This window comes from Solanum stenotomum, chromosome 7 (genome assembly GCF_019186545.1).
Source record: "Solanum stenotomum isolate F172 chromosome 7, ASM1918654v1, whole genome shotgun sequence".
NCBI lineage: Eukaryota > Viridiplantae > Streptophyta > Magnoliopsida > Solanales > Solanaceae > Solanum > Solanum stenotomum.
Window position 1 is genome coordinate 6,105,181 of NC_064288.1, and position 15,877 is coordinate 6,121,057.

A 15,877-nucleotide genomic window follows, 5' to 3' on the forward strand; every position below is an offset into this window, starting at 1 on the left:
ACCCAAAAGGAAATTGTAGGCGGCAAATAGACTTACCATTCAAAACAAAACCCAAAATTACAATAAAATGTGGCACTTAATATTACAGATCTGACGACTCTTCTCTCTTTATTATCTTCTTCTCAAAAAAAAAAAAACCTTTGCTCTCTCCTCTCTCTGCTTAGCCCAAAAGTTCTAAGGTATGTATGTTCTCTTTCTTCTCCTCTCTTTAATTACTAGTTTGATTATTTGTTGGTGAATGAGATTTGGTAAAAAACCCTAATTTTTTCTTTGGGTAACTTCTTGTTTTCCTTGTTCGTTGTGGGGGTCTCTTTAATTACTAGTTTACTTGGTGGTGAATGAGATTTGGGTAAAACCCCTAATTTTTTCTTTGGGTATCTTCTTGATTTCGTTGTTCGTTGTGGGGTTTCCGTTTTTTTTTTCTTCTGGGGGTGTCTTCTTTTGATTTGTTCATAAAACCCTTTTTCGGTGTTTGGATTTTAGTAGTTGTTTGTTGGGTTTTGTTAGAATTAGTGGTATATGGAAGATCTGAGTTTAATTATTTGATTTTACGGGGAAAAATCAGATCTTTATTCTTTACTTCATCTTGGGTTTATCGTTGACGCAAATTCTGGGTTTATCCTCTTCAAGATTGAAGAAAAAAGACCACACAAATACTGACCTTTTGTTTTTTTTGGTTTATTACAAGATGGCGGGGAAAGGTGGTAAAGGATTGCTAGCAGGAAAGACAACAGCAGCTGCAGCAGCAGCAGCTAACAAGGAGAAAGACAAGAAAAGGCCAGTTTCTAGGTCATCTCGAGCAGGTCTTCAGGTAATTTGATTTTTCCACTTCCCAGAGAAAGGCATCAAGCCAATGTCGTAAAGATTTATATTGGCTACAGTTTTCTGTTGTTGGGTTTCAGGGAAGTTGCTAAATTTAAGTTAAAGCTGGTTGAAAATTGCTTTCCTTTTTGATATTGTGGTTGCTTGTTCTATCTCATCGTGTTTGTGAATGTGTTGCTTTTGTTTCTAAGTTAACTTTGAGGATATAATTTACCTAGTCAAAGTCTATTAGCGGTTTTTATTTGTGTACATATACTAGGACAAGTTTGACAAAGATAAATACAATTGATGTTATCTGTGAAGTTCCAGTCTTCCTACTTGTCCTTTGTGATGTAATTTGCTTGTGTCTCAATTATTATGTAGGGCTAAATAACACATCTAAATGTTGTGGAGATGATGATATTGAGGTGTATGTTTGGGCATACCAAGAGAGATAAGAATATGAATGAGATATTTGGGACAAGATAAGACTAACCTTTGCGGTGAACAAGATGAGGTAGGTGAGATTGAGATGATATGGATATGTGAATAGAAGATGTGTAGACCTCTCGTTATGGAGGTGTGGGAGGCTAACATAGGTTTGTTTAATGAGGGGTAAAGGTAGGTACATTACAAAAGTATTGTGGAGAGTTATTAGACAGTACATGATACACTTCAGTTACTTGGGACATGATCTTAATAAGAGTATGTGGAGTTAGAGAATTAAGGTAGAATGTAGTTAAGGGTTGTCTTGCTCCCCTCCCCCAACACAGAGGCGTGGTGGGCTGGTATAGTATTAGCATTATTCATGTAGATTTTTGTTCTTTTATTACTTCTACTACACGACGTTTCTTGCACTTGTTTTCACATTTTTATGTTTTGTACAGTTTGTTACAACTTCTCTATTATTTGCTGTCTTGTTTGCTACATATTGTTCTAGCTCTGTATTGTCTTTTTCAAGCTGTCATGTTATGTGTTGCTTAAGTCTAGAGTCTTTTGAAAACATCCTCTCTATATCCATGAGGTAGGGGTAAGGTATATGTACGCTCTACCCTCTCCAGGTCCCATTTGTGGGGATATCTTGAGTATGTTGTTGAAGGTGTAAATTAGATTGTTGATATATAGCAAAAACTCTTCAGTTTTTGCATGAATCTCATCTTTGAATGTGCAAATTGTATAACAAACATACTACAATAGCATAGTGATATCTATGTAGCTGCAAATAGAATGTTATCTCAGTCATGTGATATTAATTTTTATAAATGATAGGGAAAAATACATATTTTGCCCTCTATAGGTAGGGGTACCTGAACTCCACTTGTGTGATTACATTGGGTATGTTGTAAAGTTGTTCAGGAAAGTCACTTGCATTGTAACACCTAAACTTTGAGGGAAACCTCTTATGTCATTGTTCTTGTTTAACTTGGAACTGATACCTCTTGTTTGTCCTTGAACCAGTTTTAAGCTTATCTGTGAAGTGCATGCTCCACGTCAACTTCCACTTCAGAAAATCCTTATCAGTTCTATGAATGTTTTTGCATTTTCTCACTTATGTTCACTAGAAATAATGGAAATTTAAACCACCAAACCACATTGCTTTTCTGACTTCACCTTTAAAATTCCTAAATAATCTCATAAACAGTCTGATTGGTTCCTGTCAATTCCAATTCAACCACATAATCAATTAAATCTGGATCCTTCACTCATCAGTTCAACTTTTTATTTGGTACAAACGGCTGCAAATTATTCTTATGATTAACCTTCATTTACCACCATAGGTTTTGATCCACAAACAAACTATTCAACCCCAAGAATAGCTCGGTACGGCCATCCAGATTCCAGGAAGTCTTGGGTTTCTTCTTCATTGACTATGGTTGTCGGTTGATTTGTTATTCATGTTCCTACATTATTTGTTGTTCTTTCTATTTGGCTTCCAGATCTGAGAGTGAAAGCAAGCCCTGAGAATGCGTAGTGGCTGTTGGGTTTTGTTGTATTATTTGAGGCAGTGGTGGCATGTGGTGTGGTCATGACAGATGTGAAATGGTTGTAGGTTCTGGTGGAATGGAAGTAATGTGTTGGAGTTGGAAACAAGGGAAGTGTAGGTGGTGACATGGTGGAATCAACTATAGTGTTCAGAAAGGGAGAATTGAGGAGAAGAATAAAATAAAAGCCCCCAAAGCCTTAGCTCGAGTGGCAAAAGGTGGAGGATTTGTGACTTAGGTTGCAGGTTTAAGTCTCACACCATGCAAAGTGAAGCCTGTTATTTAAGTGGAGATAAGTGGAGAAGGGCGGGCCCATTATCCATTGAGTTTAGAAGGTTGTGATTGGTCCAAAGGGCAGTGGGTCACAAATGGATTTCTTGGTTATAAAAAAAAGAATAAAATAAGAAACAGAAAAAAATCAAAGGAAAAAAAAGCCCATAAAAAAGATTTAAGTTTTATTAGTTATGTATCATCCAGTTAAAAGATAACACTTGTATAATTTAGTACATTTTGAAATTATTTTTTCCCCATTTCTCGTGGCCCCTTAGGAAAGTGGCCCCCCCCTGCTCCTGCTCCTGCATCCTCACCTCTTAGGGAGGTAATGGGGACACTTTGGGCAACAATATGGGATAAGGGGATGCACACAAAGTTGAGTGTGTAAAGTGACTTACTGTACAATTTTGGGTGCAAAATATGTATTTTCCCCAAATGATAATACTAAATGTTGCTCTCTTGCTCTACTGACATCTTTCGGCTAAGGTTATGGTTGTATATGTCATCCTGAATGAGTTTCTTACTAGGACATTTTCGTTGTCATTGCATTTAGCACAATGAAAAGAAGCCCTTAATGATTTATTGGTGATATTATTAGTATAGTATTTCCCCCAAACAATGTTGAATAATGCTTGATATGATTTTGTTTTTTTTGGGACATGTTTTCGGGATTATAGTTTCCAGTGGGTAGAATTCACCGTCAACTCAAGTCCAGAACTGCAGCCCATGGAAGAGTTGGAGCTACAGCAGCTGTTTACTCTGCTGCGATTCTGGAATACCTAACAGCAGAAGTTCTTGAATTGGCTGGTAATGCAAGCAAGGATCTGAAGGTGAAGAGGATCACACCGAGGCATTTGCAGCTGGCCATTCGTGGAGATGAGGAACTTGACACCCTTATTAAAGGGACTATTGCTGGTGGTGGTGTCATCCCTCACATTCACAAATCACTCATAAACAAAACCACCAAGGAGTGAAATGGTCGTATGCTTTAACTTTGTTGGCTCTTTGACTTAAATGACAGTTTGGTGTTAGCATGTTTTCTCTGTTATCTGGTTTGATATTAGTAGTCTTGTATTTTGATTTAGGAACAATTTCAGCTTCTCAGTCGTGTTTGATGGAGTAAAACTTGTAGGGATGTAGTGGACAATGGAAATGTTAATTTGACATTTATATTGTGTTGCTATTTGTTGGTATGTAGATTTATGTATGTCAATTGACCTGTTTCTGTTGATGGTTTAGTTGGTTGTTTCAAAGATTGTATATCCTTCAACAGATGAGCATACTACAATAGTTTTTAGTATGGAGAGCATTGAAGGACAAAATACCTTTTGATGCTAGGATTGTTAAGATGGAGATTGCTAAACCAAACAAGTGCTCAAGTTGTAGAATTTCATAAGAAGAAAACATTGAGCATCTACTCTTTACATGCAGCTATCATCTTGTGGACTCGTACAAGGATATTGAGTTGATGGTTCATTCATAACTAATATTTCTAGCGCTGTACACTACTGATTAGCAACTAGTTTAAAAATATATAGGTAAATTCTAATTGAAATAGCATTATACAGATCATGAGAAGTGATATTGATAAAGTGGATTAAACCTTTTATCGATCTGCTCAATTCTAGTGTCTAAGTTTAGTTATAGTTACACTTTGCAGGTGGACTTCACTATTTATCTTGATATATATATTCCCCAAACTCCACTAAATAACAATGAACCTATCCAAATGAAACAAATCACACGACTTAATCTAGATTTAGGGTGTGTTTGGTATGAAGCCAATTTTCTCATGTTTGGTTGGGTTAAATGTTTTGGAAAATGTTTTTCAAATCAACTCATTTTCCTCAAATTTAAAGAAAATGACTTCCCTTTAAAACTTAAGGAAAATATTTTCCAAAACTCTCTTTCAACTTCAAATTACAATTATTTTTTTGTTGAAAAATCAATTTATTTTGTCCCTACCCTCAAACCAATCCACCAACCATTCCCCCTCCAAAAAAATTTATAATTTTAAAGCTTGTTTTTAAATTCAATTTTTTTACCCCACCCTCACCCCTACCCCACCCCTCCCAAAAAAATATTAAAAATTATTTTTAAAAGATATTTCTAATTTCAATTTTTTTATTTTTTTACCCCCACCGACTAACCCCATCAGCCCCCTATCACCCCCCAACCCCCTTCAAAAAGAAAAAAAAATTAAATTTGTTTTTAAAAAATATTTTCAACTTCAAATTTTTATTTTTTCATCTCGATCCTCGATCACCTATCCTTCTCCCCAGCCAGCCCCCCCTTCCCCCCCTTCCCCCAAAAAAAATTGAGTTTGTTTTTAAAAAATGTTTTTAACTTCAAAATTTTATTTTTTCACCCCTATACTCGCTTCCAACCCACCCACCCCCTACTCGCCACCCCTACCCCAAAAAAAATAATTTAAGTTTGTTTTTAAAAAATATTTTCAACTTCAAAATTTTATATTTTCACCCTACCCTCGACCTTCCCACCCACCCCCCCTACCACCCCCCAAAAAAATCTTTTAGTTTGTTTTTTTAAAAATATTTTCAACTTTAAAATTTCAATTTTTCACCCTATCCTTATCCTTGACCCCCCACCCACCTCCTACCCAGCCCCCCACCACCCCTACCAGGCCCCCCTCCCCCCCAAAAAAAAATAATTAAGTTTGTTTTTAAAAAGTATTTTCAATTTCAAAATTCATTTTTTTACCCCTACCCTCGACACCCCCCTCACCCACCCTCTACCACCCACGCCCAAAAAAAATTTAAGTTTGTTTTTAAAAAATATTTTCAATTTCAAAAATTATTTTCTACTCTAGTAAAAATAAAAGATATTTCTCAAAAATATTTTTCATTCATAAATCAAACACTAAAAATCTTTTCCGGAAAATATTTTCTACTCACCAACCAAACATGAGAAAATAAGTCAAAAATCAACTTGTTTTCCAAAAAAACATTTTCCTTCATACCAAACACACCCTTAATGTAGAAGTTGGAAAAGCTTAGATTAAATGAAAGGTATTATGTCTTTTTTAAAAAGTTACAACTGTAAAAAGATGTTATTGCCTTTACACGATGGTAACAACTATTCAATATGAACATTTCGAAAATAATAATAATTCAATGTAAACACATAATGCTCAAATTACATCGTATTCAATGTGAACATGTGTTATTCAAATTACATCCTTTCTCCGAATGGAAAAATTAATCCTTTCATTTTGTTGATCAACTGCTGGTTGACACAAAATATGTGGATTATATTAATTATGATGAATATTATGTCTTCCACTCAAAGAAAAAGGTGAGAAAAAAGAGATGAATAGAAGAAGCAAAAATTGCAAAGGGCATCTTCTTGCCGACTTCTCCTTTTATCTTTTTTTTTTCTTCCAAAGAAAAAGTATGTTAAAGAATTTAAATAGGATGCATCGATCTTAATTAATTAAGTTACTTATAAACTTTATTATATATTAATAACTTGGTTTCATGATGTAATCATCGTATTATATAAATTTAATATTTCTAATTGATCACTTAAGGTATCAAGATTTAGACTTTGCCTAATATACTTTTTCATTCTCTTTTGTTTGTTTTCTACAATGGTACACTACTTAATTAATTACTTCTCCCCTCATAATTAATTATAATATAAATAACTCTGTCCACAATTAGTATGGAGTCTATATATTATTTCTTCTACTAATCCTCTTTCATATATAATTATTCTCTTTCTCTCACATATGGAGGCAAATCTTGTTCTATCTTACCAAAGCTTTTCAAAAGTTTCCATGAGAAATATAAAGATCAATACATATTATAAGTACAATAAATTAGCATATCCATCAACATGTTGTGTGTTAACAAAACCACCTCACAATAATCATAGTAGTAATTATCATGTTTATAAAGATAATTGGTTTGATCATCTTGCTATTAATCATCTCTCTCAAAGTATACAAGCTACCACAGGTAATTATATATTCTCTGTTTTAATTTGTTTGTCCTGCTCTCCTTTTTAGTTTGTTTCAAAAAAGAATATTTCTTTCCTTTTTCTGCGACTCTTTATTTCTTACTTTCCATATGACATGTTTAAAATCATAATAAGATTTAAAAATATTTTAGTACCTTCTACATATCTTTAATATAAAATCACATGATTCAAAAGTTTTTTTTTTGTTAATTTCATGTCAAATTAAAACCAGAGATAAATATTTAAATATCTCTCTTTCTCATCACACTTAATTAAAATGAGTTGATTTCTCAACCGTCACTCAACTTCTAGTTATTATTTCATAAAGTCAACTTTTTTTTTTCAACCAAAAAAAATGACTTTCTGTATTAATTAGTTGAGTGACGATTCAAGAAATCAACTCTAATTAAAAGGTACCAATTCAATCTTTCTCTTATTTATTTGTTTATAATATTAATTTTATGCTCTTAATTTTAGGATTAAGAAACAAGAAAAGTGGCTATGAAGGCTTTGTGGAGGCTGCAAGGGTGGTATATATGAATTTTAATTCAACACATCAAGCAAATATTGTTATTGAATCTCTTCAAAGGGCATTCCCTAAGCCTATTCTTTCCCTGGCAAGTTCAGCTTCATATCCTCTAACTTTTTTTCTTCAAATAATTTCTGATTTCATTGCATACTCTGATTACCTATAACAACATGTTAAACTATTAATTTAATAGTATATTATAATGTTAGTATGTGTTAAAAGATGTGTTTACTCATTGTCTTTTTCTTATTTTTAACGTGTTTTAAATCACAATCTTTTATGAATAAGTAGGTTAAAAGAAAATTAAATTATTGTTCACATATTTTTTCTAAACTATCACGAATTCATATTAAATTATTAGGTGTTCACAGAACTATTCCTGAATTATCATTAACTTATATTAAAATACCCTCTAGAGCAATATAATATTTTACGTGTGAACACGTGAAAAAAAACCCTGGGTGAATTGGTTAGTATCACCACTATAGTATTACTGCTTTGTGAATTTTATATCTAAACTAGATATTCACAAAACTTTTTTGATAGGTGAACTCATTTTTAAGCCTTTTCTTATATTTAATGTGCCTATCAGCAAATTATCCCAATCATATATTCAATTGAGACAATTTTATCAGCAAATTATCCAAAACATTTTATCATATACTCAATTGAGACAATTTTTAATCTAATTAGAGTTAATACTTAATATTCGAGAAGGTAACAATTACAACAACATGTGTTATAACATGAACACGTAAATAATAAACTATATTACGTAAATAAAATAAAAATAATTTCTCCCCTATGTATATAAGCTTCTGAATCTCCTAATAATAGTAAAATTAATTCAGAAATTATTTGAAATCATAAATTAAAATATATTAAAATTCCGCCTCTATAGGGAGGACGATAGCATGCACGTCAATATTTAGGAAGTAGAATAAAAGTTTGGTTTTGTCATCCTTTCTTGTTATTAACTTATAATATTATTCAATTGCACCTCCAACTATAAATTAAACTCNCCCCCCCCCCCCCCCCCCCTTTTATTTTTTATATAAGTACTATATTTTATATTTTATATTATTAAAAGGCAAGCACTGATTAATGGTCCGTCTATATTTAAAGACAAAACGTACTAATTAAATTATTTTGTAGAACGATAAAGAGTACAGAAAGAGCATATAACGCAAGTTGCTTTATATCCAACAATTCAGTAATTATTATATACTTATCTAATATATACATTTTTTGTAATGATGACTAGGGATGACATGTTGGTGATGCTTAAAAATAATCCATGTGTAGCTTTGAATGATCATTAATAATAGGCATAATACATAAACATGAACCTTAATTTGGCGTCAGTTGATAACTATGACCCTTAACTTTAGATGTGCACAAGTAGACACTTAAACTTGTATAAAATTGAACAAATTGAGACATTCGTCCTACATGGCACCCTACATGGAAATTTTGTGTCCTACGTGGCGTTCTACGTGTATCATGCCATGTAGGATACGTGTGTCTACTTGTTCAATGTTATACAAGTTTAAGTGCCTACTTGTGCACATCCAAAGTTAAGGGTCATAGTTGCAAACTGATGCCAAATTAAGGGTCATATTTATGTATTGTGCCTTAATAATATGTATGTGATGTTCACGTAAAATGTTATATTGCTCTAGAAGGTATTGTAATATAAGTTAATAATAGTTGAGGAAGATTTTGTAAACATCCAATAATTTTATTATGAGTTCATGATAGTTCAATATGTGAACAATATGTGATCATAGATATATATGTCATAACATTTGTATACATAGTTATAAGTGTTTTTCGAAATTTCTTGTTTTACATAAATTGAAATGGAGGTGGGACAAAGCTAGAGTCTAGAGAGACACAAAAGGTCCATTCAAATCCTCTTTATTAAGAGTCACACTATAAAATTTTATTCATATGTAATATAGTGTTACTACATTTCCTTTTAACTTCTTAGTATGATTTCTTCTTGATATTCGAACAGGTGAAGATGCTACTGCCGGAATCTAAGTGGGCAAGGGAGTATTGCGCTATTTTCACCACGATCTTCTTCCCTTGGCTAGTTGGACCTTGTGAGGTACTTCTTTTCAATTATAACTATTACACGAATTGATCTACATATAAGTCGTATATAGTGTAATGAGTTAACGAATAATGTCTGTATGGGCCTTTTCTCAAATGAAAATGACATAAATGAGCCAAATTTTTAAATGATGACATATTTGAGCCTTTCCCCTTAACTAACTAACAATTATTTTTAAATTTATTATTTTTAATAAGCACATTAACTTAAATGGACAGAGAGAATCATATATCTTTCTAAATAAGAATCTCAATTTTTTATATATTTAAAAAGTTATTGCCAAATTAAAGTCATTTGACTCTTGCACCGTCCACACATAAATTGTATCATGTCACACATGATACATTCTTTATTTTTACATATGCAATGACATAACACTCAAGTCAAATGGTAGTGACCAAGATTTTTAACAATATTCTTATGCTTCTAGGTGAAAGAGTCTGAGTTTAACGGGAGAAAAGAGAACAATGTGGTCCACATAAAAAAATGCAGGTATTTTAATTTTCCGAAACTCGTTTTTTTCTTTATTTGGTGTCTGGTGCTCACATTAAAGTTTAACTAAATCTGAATTCGTGCTGAAAAATCTCACATTGGAGTAAATTGAAGGAGTACTTGTCACTCCACCACAACCCGTGTTGGTTAATTTTCCGAAGCTCTATTAACAAAGAGAAGAACTTCAATTCAAATATTGTCCAAAAACCTATCCAATATTTTGGACAATGTTGACTACTCAACTAAAAGTTCAAAGAACAAATTCTAGTGGATTTTTGCTTCTTTGAGATTGTCTATTGTCATGATGATGGCCAAGGATTAAGTATTTTAAAATTAATTCCCAAACCTTTTCCATTTTCACAATATACTTTTGTAGGTTTTTGGAGGAAACAAATTGTGTGGGAATGTGCACTAATCTTTGTAAGATGCCTTCTCAATTATTCATCAAGGATACATTAGGAATGTCAGTGTACATGGTGCCAAGTAAGTATAAACTTATACGAAATACTAATACATACTACTCTAAAAATTTCCATTATGTAGTTGTGCCTAATGCGTTGTTTGTACAAACAAAATTCCATATTGATAGTTGAAAAGAAAATGAGTTACTTATCAGATATTGAATACTTTTTTGAAGAATCTGACACTGGTATAACAACATATATATTTGAAGAATACGAACAACATAGCTCTCCTAATAATACTTGCACTAGAAGTTGGAGGATTTTACAAATCACTTCAATGGGAGGTCCCACCTTGATGCCACTAAAGGTGCAATATTGAAAAGGATCAATCATACTGCTATTGAAAAAAGTGAGCATAAAGCACTTCACAATTTCTATTTTTATATGAACAAAAACCCTAACCTATTTTGTATTGCGAGGGTTCATCATAATTGACTGTAAGCCTATTACAACACCCTCCTATATTATTCGACCTTAAGATCAACAATATGAGCAAGTTCACATAGATCAGACTTAAACAGGCCGATATGACATTAAATATTCGTATAGTTGATCCAACTTCTTTGTGCTTGAGACAACACATTTGATATGAATCATAGTGCTTCTTGATACTCTGTCCATTAAGTGATTTATTTTTCAATTTTAGAAAAAATAATAGTTCATGCACTTCTTTTCTCCACATCCAATCATATAGTAAGAAAGAAAATAAGCAAATTCTACATATAAAATGATGTTGACACCTCTATTTTGCAGACTTTGATGATATGAGCTGTGAAATGATATTTGGGCAGGATCCTCCTCCACCAGATACAGATCCAGCATTTATGCAACCTTGCTACAAACTATGTAACTTTTTCATCTACCATAATTGCAATTTTTTTAATTAGCTTTCAGAAAAACATATTACGCCACGTATCTCAATTTATAATATTATACAACATTATGTTGTCATGCCTGAGTATGTTACTTATGTTCTTCTATAAAATTCATGCAGGCAAATTAAACAATAAACACCAAACAGATTGCAACAGCCAAATGAAGAAGAAAGATCATCTGGAGATTTCATAACGCTTCGTGTTCATATATCCTTTCGATTTGAAAGATGAAATAACTCTTAACATTATGAGTATATGTTAAAAGCATTGGTAATTTTGAAAGAGGTGTAAATTCACAGGAATTGATTTGCATAAATAAACCTGATGCATAAGAATGCTAACAGATAAATATTTTCTAAATATTGTTTGAAGAAATGTGAAAACTTCATATTCTTAGTTGAAAAAATTGAAATGAACTTTCTCAGATAATAACTATTAGTTGAGCGACCATACAAGAAAGCCAACCACCACAAAATTACTTAATAAAAGAATGCTTCAACATATTGAAGTTGCACAAGTGTGATTCAAACAATTTTCTTCAACACTTAGATGTGGTTATATATTAGTCTTATGAGTGATTTGTCTCAAAAACAACTCATACGTCACGTCCTTCATGTCATAATCTGAGCTATAACCTCACAATCTGCAACATGAAGCCAATTAATTCGCAAATGAAACGATTATAGACTAAGAGTAAGGTTGGATACTACGTCTCCAGTTGCTTGCTGAATAAGGCTATTAAATGTCAAGATAATATGGATCGAAGACAGTAATAACAATGAAAAAAAACTGTCCAGAATAAGATATAATGTTGCTAAGACACCTTACAAGGCTTGAGAATTATTAAACTTTGACAAATATTTTCAAGTGTTGTAACAACAACAGCACCAGATTCAGTACAATCAAAGTCCATAGCCACTTTTAGACAACTGAGGTTCTTCAATTTCATGAACTAACTGGAGCTTTGAGTTGTCAAATTTCTCTCCATCACCCCACAATGCATATGCTTCTTCTCCATGTACCGCGTTATCTCCCTCACTGACCTCTTCCTCTGTCATCCTCAAAGGAACCACTATCCTAATTAATAAGCAAATCACACTAGTGCTAACGACATTCCAAATGAAAACAAATCCGATACCTATCAATTGTACCCCTAATTGCCTGAGCCCTGCATTGTACTTTCCACTTTGAATGCCATAAGCAAGGCCTATATACTTTGGCCAATCATCAACCATGTAGAAGATGCGACTGAGTCTTGGATTTGCCAATACACCTGCCAGAATCGCGCCTAAGGTTCCTGCTACCGCGTGTGTGTGGAACACTGCCATGGTGTCGTCTACTTGTTTAAGGAACCACATTTTTTTATGAAGGAACATCATACTGAACCATGGAATGGATCCGGACATTAACCCCATTAGTACTGCTGCCCAACCTTGCACCACCCCTGTTTCATTGGCGGAACCAGAATTTTCACTAAGGGGTTCAAAATATAGAAAGTAAACACGAAAAGGCTATAGGGGGTTCAACATCTATTGTATATACGTAAAAAAATACATAAATAAAAACTCAAACCTGGCCTCATCTTGCAAGTAAGCACTCTAACTTTGAAATAATTACCTCAACTTTGGTCTCAATTGACAACTAAACACTCCAACTCGTTTCCACTTTGTCTCGTGGACACCCGATGCTGGCATGATGCACAAACTTTGGAGGTGTCTAGATGATCATTTTGTAAGCTGGATTGTTCAACTGACACAATGGAGGCGAGTTAAGGTGTCTAGATGTGTATACTTGAAATTGGAGTGTTTACTTGCCAGCTGAGGCCAAGTTTGAGTGATCGTTATATATTATGCCTCCAGAATATGAACAGCGAATGCATGTACATCCGTCATCTCAAGCTAGGACTAAATCTTATGTATACTGAAATAACTTAAGAACTTAAACAATCAGTACTCTATGTTACATTAAGATGTGCAATCACGGCGTTTAAAATCTAAATTCACCCTTCTTATAGGTGAGACTTGAGGTTCTACTGCAAGAAAAGCTAGCACTTGGTACATGTTACACATTTTAAAACCTTATTTTAGTTACCTGCCGCAGGAGTAATGCAAACTAAGCCAGTGATCATTCCTTGGGTAGCACCAATTACAGAAGGCTTTTCATAGAAGAGAATGTCTAACATTAGCCAAGTTAGCAAGCTCATTGCAGCACAAACATGCGTATTAAGGATGGCTAAGGATGCATCAAGGCTAGCTACATATGGATCACCGCCGTTGAATCCTGTCCATCCCATCCATAGAATGCCAGCACCAGCCAACATTAACAATATGTTATTTGGTGGAAACCTCTCCCTGTCTCTAGGTGCCCTTGGTCCAACCTACATCCATTTTTCCTTATCCTTTTAGAATTTCATAGTATCTAGTGTTATTAGGCATAAGAAATTGATGTTGCATTAAAGTCGTAAACATAATTTTTGTAACAGAAAAATAACTCATTTACGCAAATATATCATAGAAAATTCTGTTTCGCTGCCACAAGTATAAAATTACCATGTAAGCTTAGCCACGCCAGCAACTCGTCTAACATATCATCAACGTGACACCATCTCTCGTCTAACGTGAGTTGCTGACATGACTATACTTACATGACAATTTTATGCTTATGGCAACTTACTTTTTGTATTCCAGGAGAAAATTTAGCATTCTTCAATGCTCTCATTTTCAGATGTATAAGTTATTCTCCGGTTCAAAATTAACTTTACGACATAAGAGTAATAGGTACAAGAGTACTGAAATACATACCCAATAAGCAGCAGTAAAACCAGCAACACCAGAAGAGAGGTGAATAACAAAACCTCCCGAATAGTCAATAACTCCCATCCTGAACAGCCAACCCTGAGGGCACCAGATACTAAATGCACCCACTGTATATGAAAAAGTAAGCCAAAGAGGAACAAACAACATCCACGCGATGAAATTCATCCTCCCGAGCAGGGCACCAGCTATTAAAATCAAAGTGATCGCTGCGAATACAAACTGAAAATAGACCATTGAGACATTTGGAAACTTGCCAACAAATGCTTGACTCATTAGGAACTTTTGTTCCAATGCATCAATATTTGTTTTTCCAAGAAATGGAACTAATGTGTCACCAAAGGCTAATTGGTATCCCCAGCCAACCCAACAAACAAGGACTGCTGCAAAGGCGTAAAGGGCCATCAAAGCCGAGTTGAGAGCCCATTTCTTCTTCACAATGCTACCGTAAAGGATGACAAGACCTGTCATTGCGACATAATATAATTAAGTAATCGAAAGTGTGCTCCAGAGGCCAGAGCCAGAATTTGGAGTTTATGGGTTCAGAACTTAGGTTTGAACCCATACCTCGTCTTAGTTATTGGATTCACAATTAAATATTTGTACAGATTCAATGATTTTCCATCTAAGCAAAAGTTACTGGATTCGTCCAAAACCCATACTTAGTACTCCTTCCATTTCAATTTTCTTTGTTTTACTTTCCTTTTTAATCCGTTCTAAAAAAATGTCCCTTTTCTATTTTGACAACTGTCTAATTCTAACATTTTACGTGATATGTTTAATAAGACATTTTGATACATTTCACGTATCATTAATTTAAGACCATAAACTTTAAAACTCTTCTTTCTTTTCTGTCAACTCAAAACCAGACAAACAAACTGAAATTGATGGAGTATACTATCTCTCTCTATAAATTTAAGCTTTTAAATAAGATGATCGCACAATTCAAAACATGATATCAGAACCATTCAAGTGTCTCAACACGCATTAGCTTGATTGTTTTTCATGAGCCAAAATATTATATGATGTACAGAGGTAGGAGTGTTAATATACCTGGAACACTTTGAAGGCCAACAAGGGTGGCTGAAGTCAATTGCCAAGCATTGTCAGCTTTGTTCATCCATTGGGGATTTGAATCATCTGGTTGATGATTTCTAGGCAAGTACAAGTATGCCATTCTTAATTAGTACTACTAATTTAGTTGATTAAGTGATTGCAATTACATAATATAATTTGTGGACGTGATTAATAACATACATTATATGAATCTTGATGGTTATAAGGCGGATAATTCAATCGCTAGAGTTAAAAAAAAAAGTAAATTATATTGTGACAGGAATAAATTAAATCGATACTTACTAATTGAATCAAGGAAATTCTTAGCTAACTGTGATGCAATTTTATGACGTACCCCTCCTACTACTAATACTTATTTTGAGTGTTTTGTTGTTTGGTAAGATAAAAAGGTGCATTAAAACACATATTTTTAAGATTTTTTTTAATTGAGTCGATATTGAGATAAAATTATTAAGGAAAGTTACATAAATC

At 33.5% G+C, this 15,877-nt stretch overlaps 3 protein-coding genes across 3 annotated transcripts; 2 read left to right on the forward strand and 1 right to left on the reverse strand.

Moving 5' to 3' along the window:
- Window positions 1–30: 30 nt before the first annotated feature.
- Window positions 31–4,240, forward strand: LOC125871390 (probable histone H2A variant 1). The gene is made up of 3 exons (XM_049551972.1): window positions 31–179; window positions 689–811; window positions 3,734–4,240. The coding sequence occupies exons 2-3, from the start codon at window positions 689–691 to the stop codon at window positions 4,028–4,030; spliced, it is 420 nt and encodes a 139-aa protein (XP_049407929.1). The 5' UTR covers window positions 31–179; the 3' UTR covers window positions 4,031–4,240.
- Window positions 4,241–6,807: 2,567 nt separating this feature from the next.
- Window positions 6,808–11,830, forward strand: LOC125871453 (beta-carotene isomerase D27, chloroplastic). Its single transcript, XM_049552041.1, has 7 exons — window positions 6,808–7,036; window positions 7,515–7,654; window positions 9,587–9,679; window positions 10,116–10,177; window positions 10,554–10,660; window positions 11,395–11,487; window positions 11,636–11,830. Exons 1-7 carry the CDS (start codon window positions 6,808–6,810, stop codon window positions 11,707–11,709), a joined length of 798 nt encoding a protein of 265 aa, XP_049407998.1. The 3' UTR covers window positions 11,710–11,830.
- A 588-nt stretch (window positions 11,831–12,418) lies between these two features.
- Window positions 12,419–15,598, reverse strand: LOC125871182 (ammonium transporter 2 member 5-like). The gene is made up of 4 exons (XM_049551775.1): window positions 15,383–15,598; window positions 14,318–14,793; window positions 13,608–13,893; window positions 12,419–12,960 (listed from the first exon to the last, which is right to left on the reverse strand). The coding sequence occupies exons 1-4, from the start codon at window positions 15,504–15,506 to the stop codon at window positions 12,419–12,421; spliced, it is 1,428 nt and encodes a 475-aa protein (XP_049407732.1). The 5' UTR covers window positions 15,507–15,598.
- Window positions 15,599–15,877: the final 279 nt, after the last annotated feature.

Excerpts from the sequence above, each read along its gene's own strand:
- LOC125871390 (XM_049551972.1), top strand. The coding sequence starts at position 689 with ATGGCGGGGAAAGGTGGTAAAGGATTGCTAGCAGGAAAGACAACAGCA. Across the intron at positions 812-3,733 it reads CATCTCGAGCAGGTCTTCAG|TTTCCAGTGGGTAGAATTCA; the intron begins GTAATTTGATTT and ends TCGGGATTATAG.
- LOC125871453 (XM_049552041.1), top strand. The coding sequence starts at position 6,808 with ATGGAGGCAAATCTTGTTCTATCTTACCAAAGCTTTTCAAAAGTTTCC. Across the intron at positions 7,655-9,586 it reads CTAAGCCTATTCTTTCCCTG|GTGAAGATGCTACTGCCGGA; the intron begins GCAAGTTCAGCT and ends ATATTCGAACAG. Across the intron at positions 10,661-11,394 it reads GTCAGTGTACATGGTGCCAA|ACTTTGATGATATGAGCTGT; the intron begins GTAAGTATAAAC and ends TCTATTTTGCAG.
- LOC125871182 (XM_049551775.1), bottom strand. The coding sequence starts at position 15,506 with ATGGCATACTTGTACTTGCCTAGAAATCATCAACCAGATGATTCAAAT. Across the intron at positions 13,894-14,317 it reads GTTTTACTGCTGCTTATTGG|GTTGGACCAAGGGCACCTAG; the intron begins GTATGTATTTCA and ends AAATGGATGTAG. Across the intron at positions 12,961-13,607 it reads TTGCATTACTCCTGCGGCAG|GGGTGGTGCAAGGTTGGGCA; the intron begins GTAACTAAAATA and ends CCAATGAAACAG.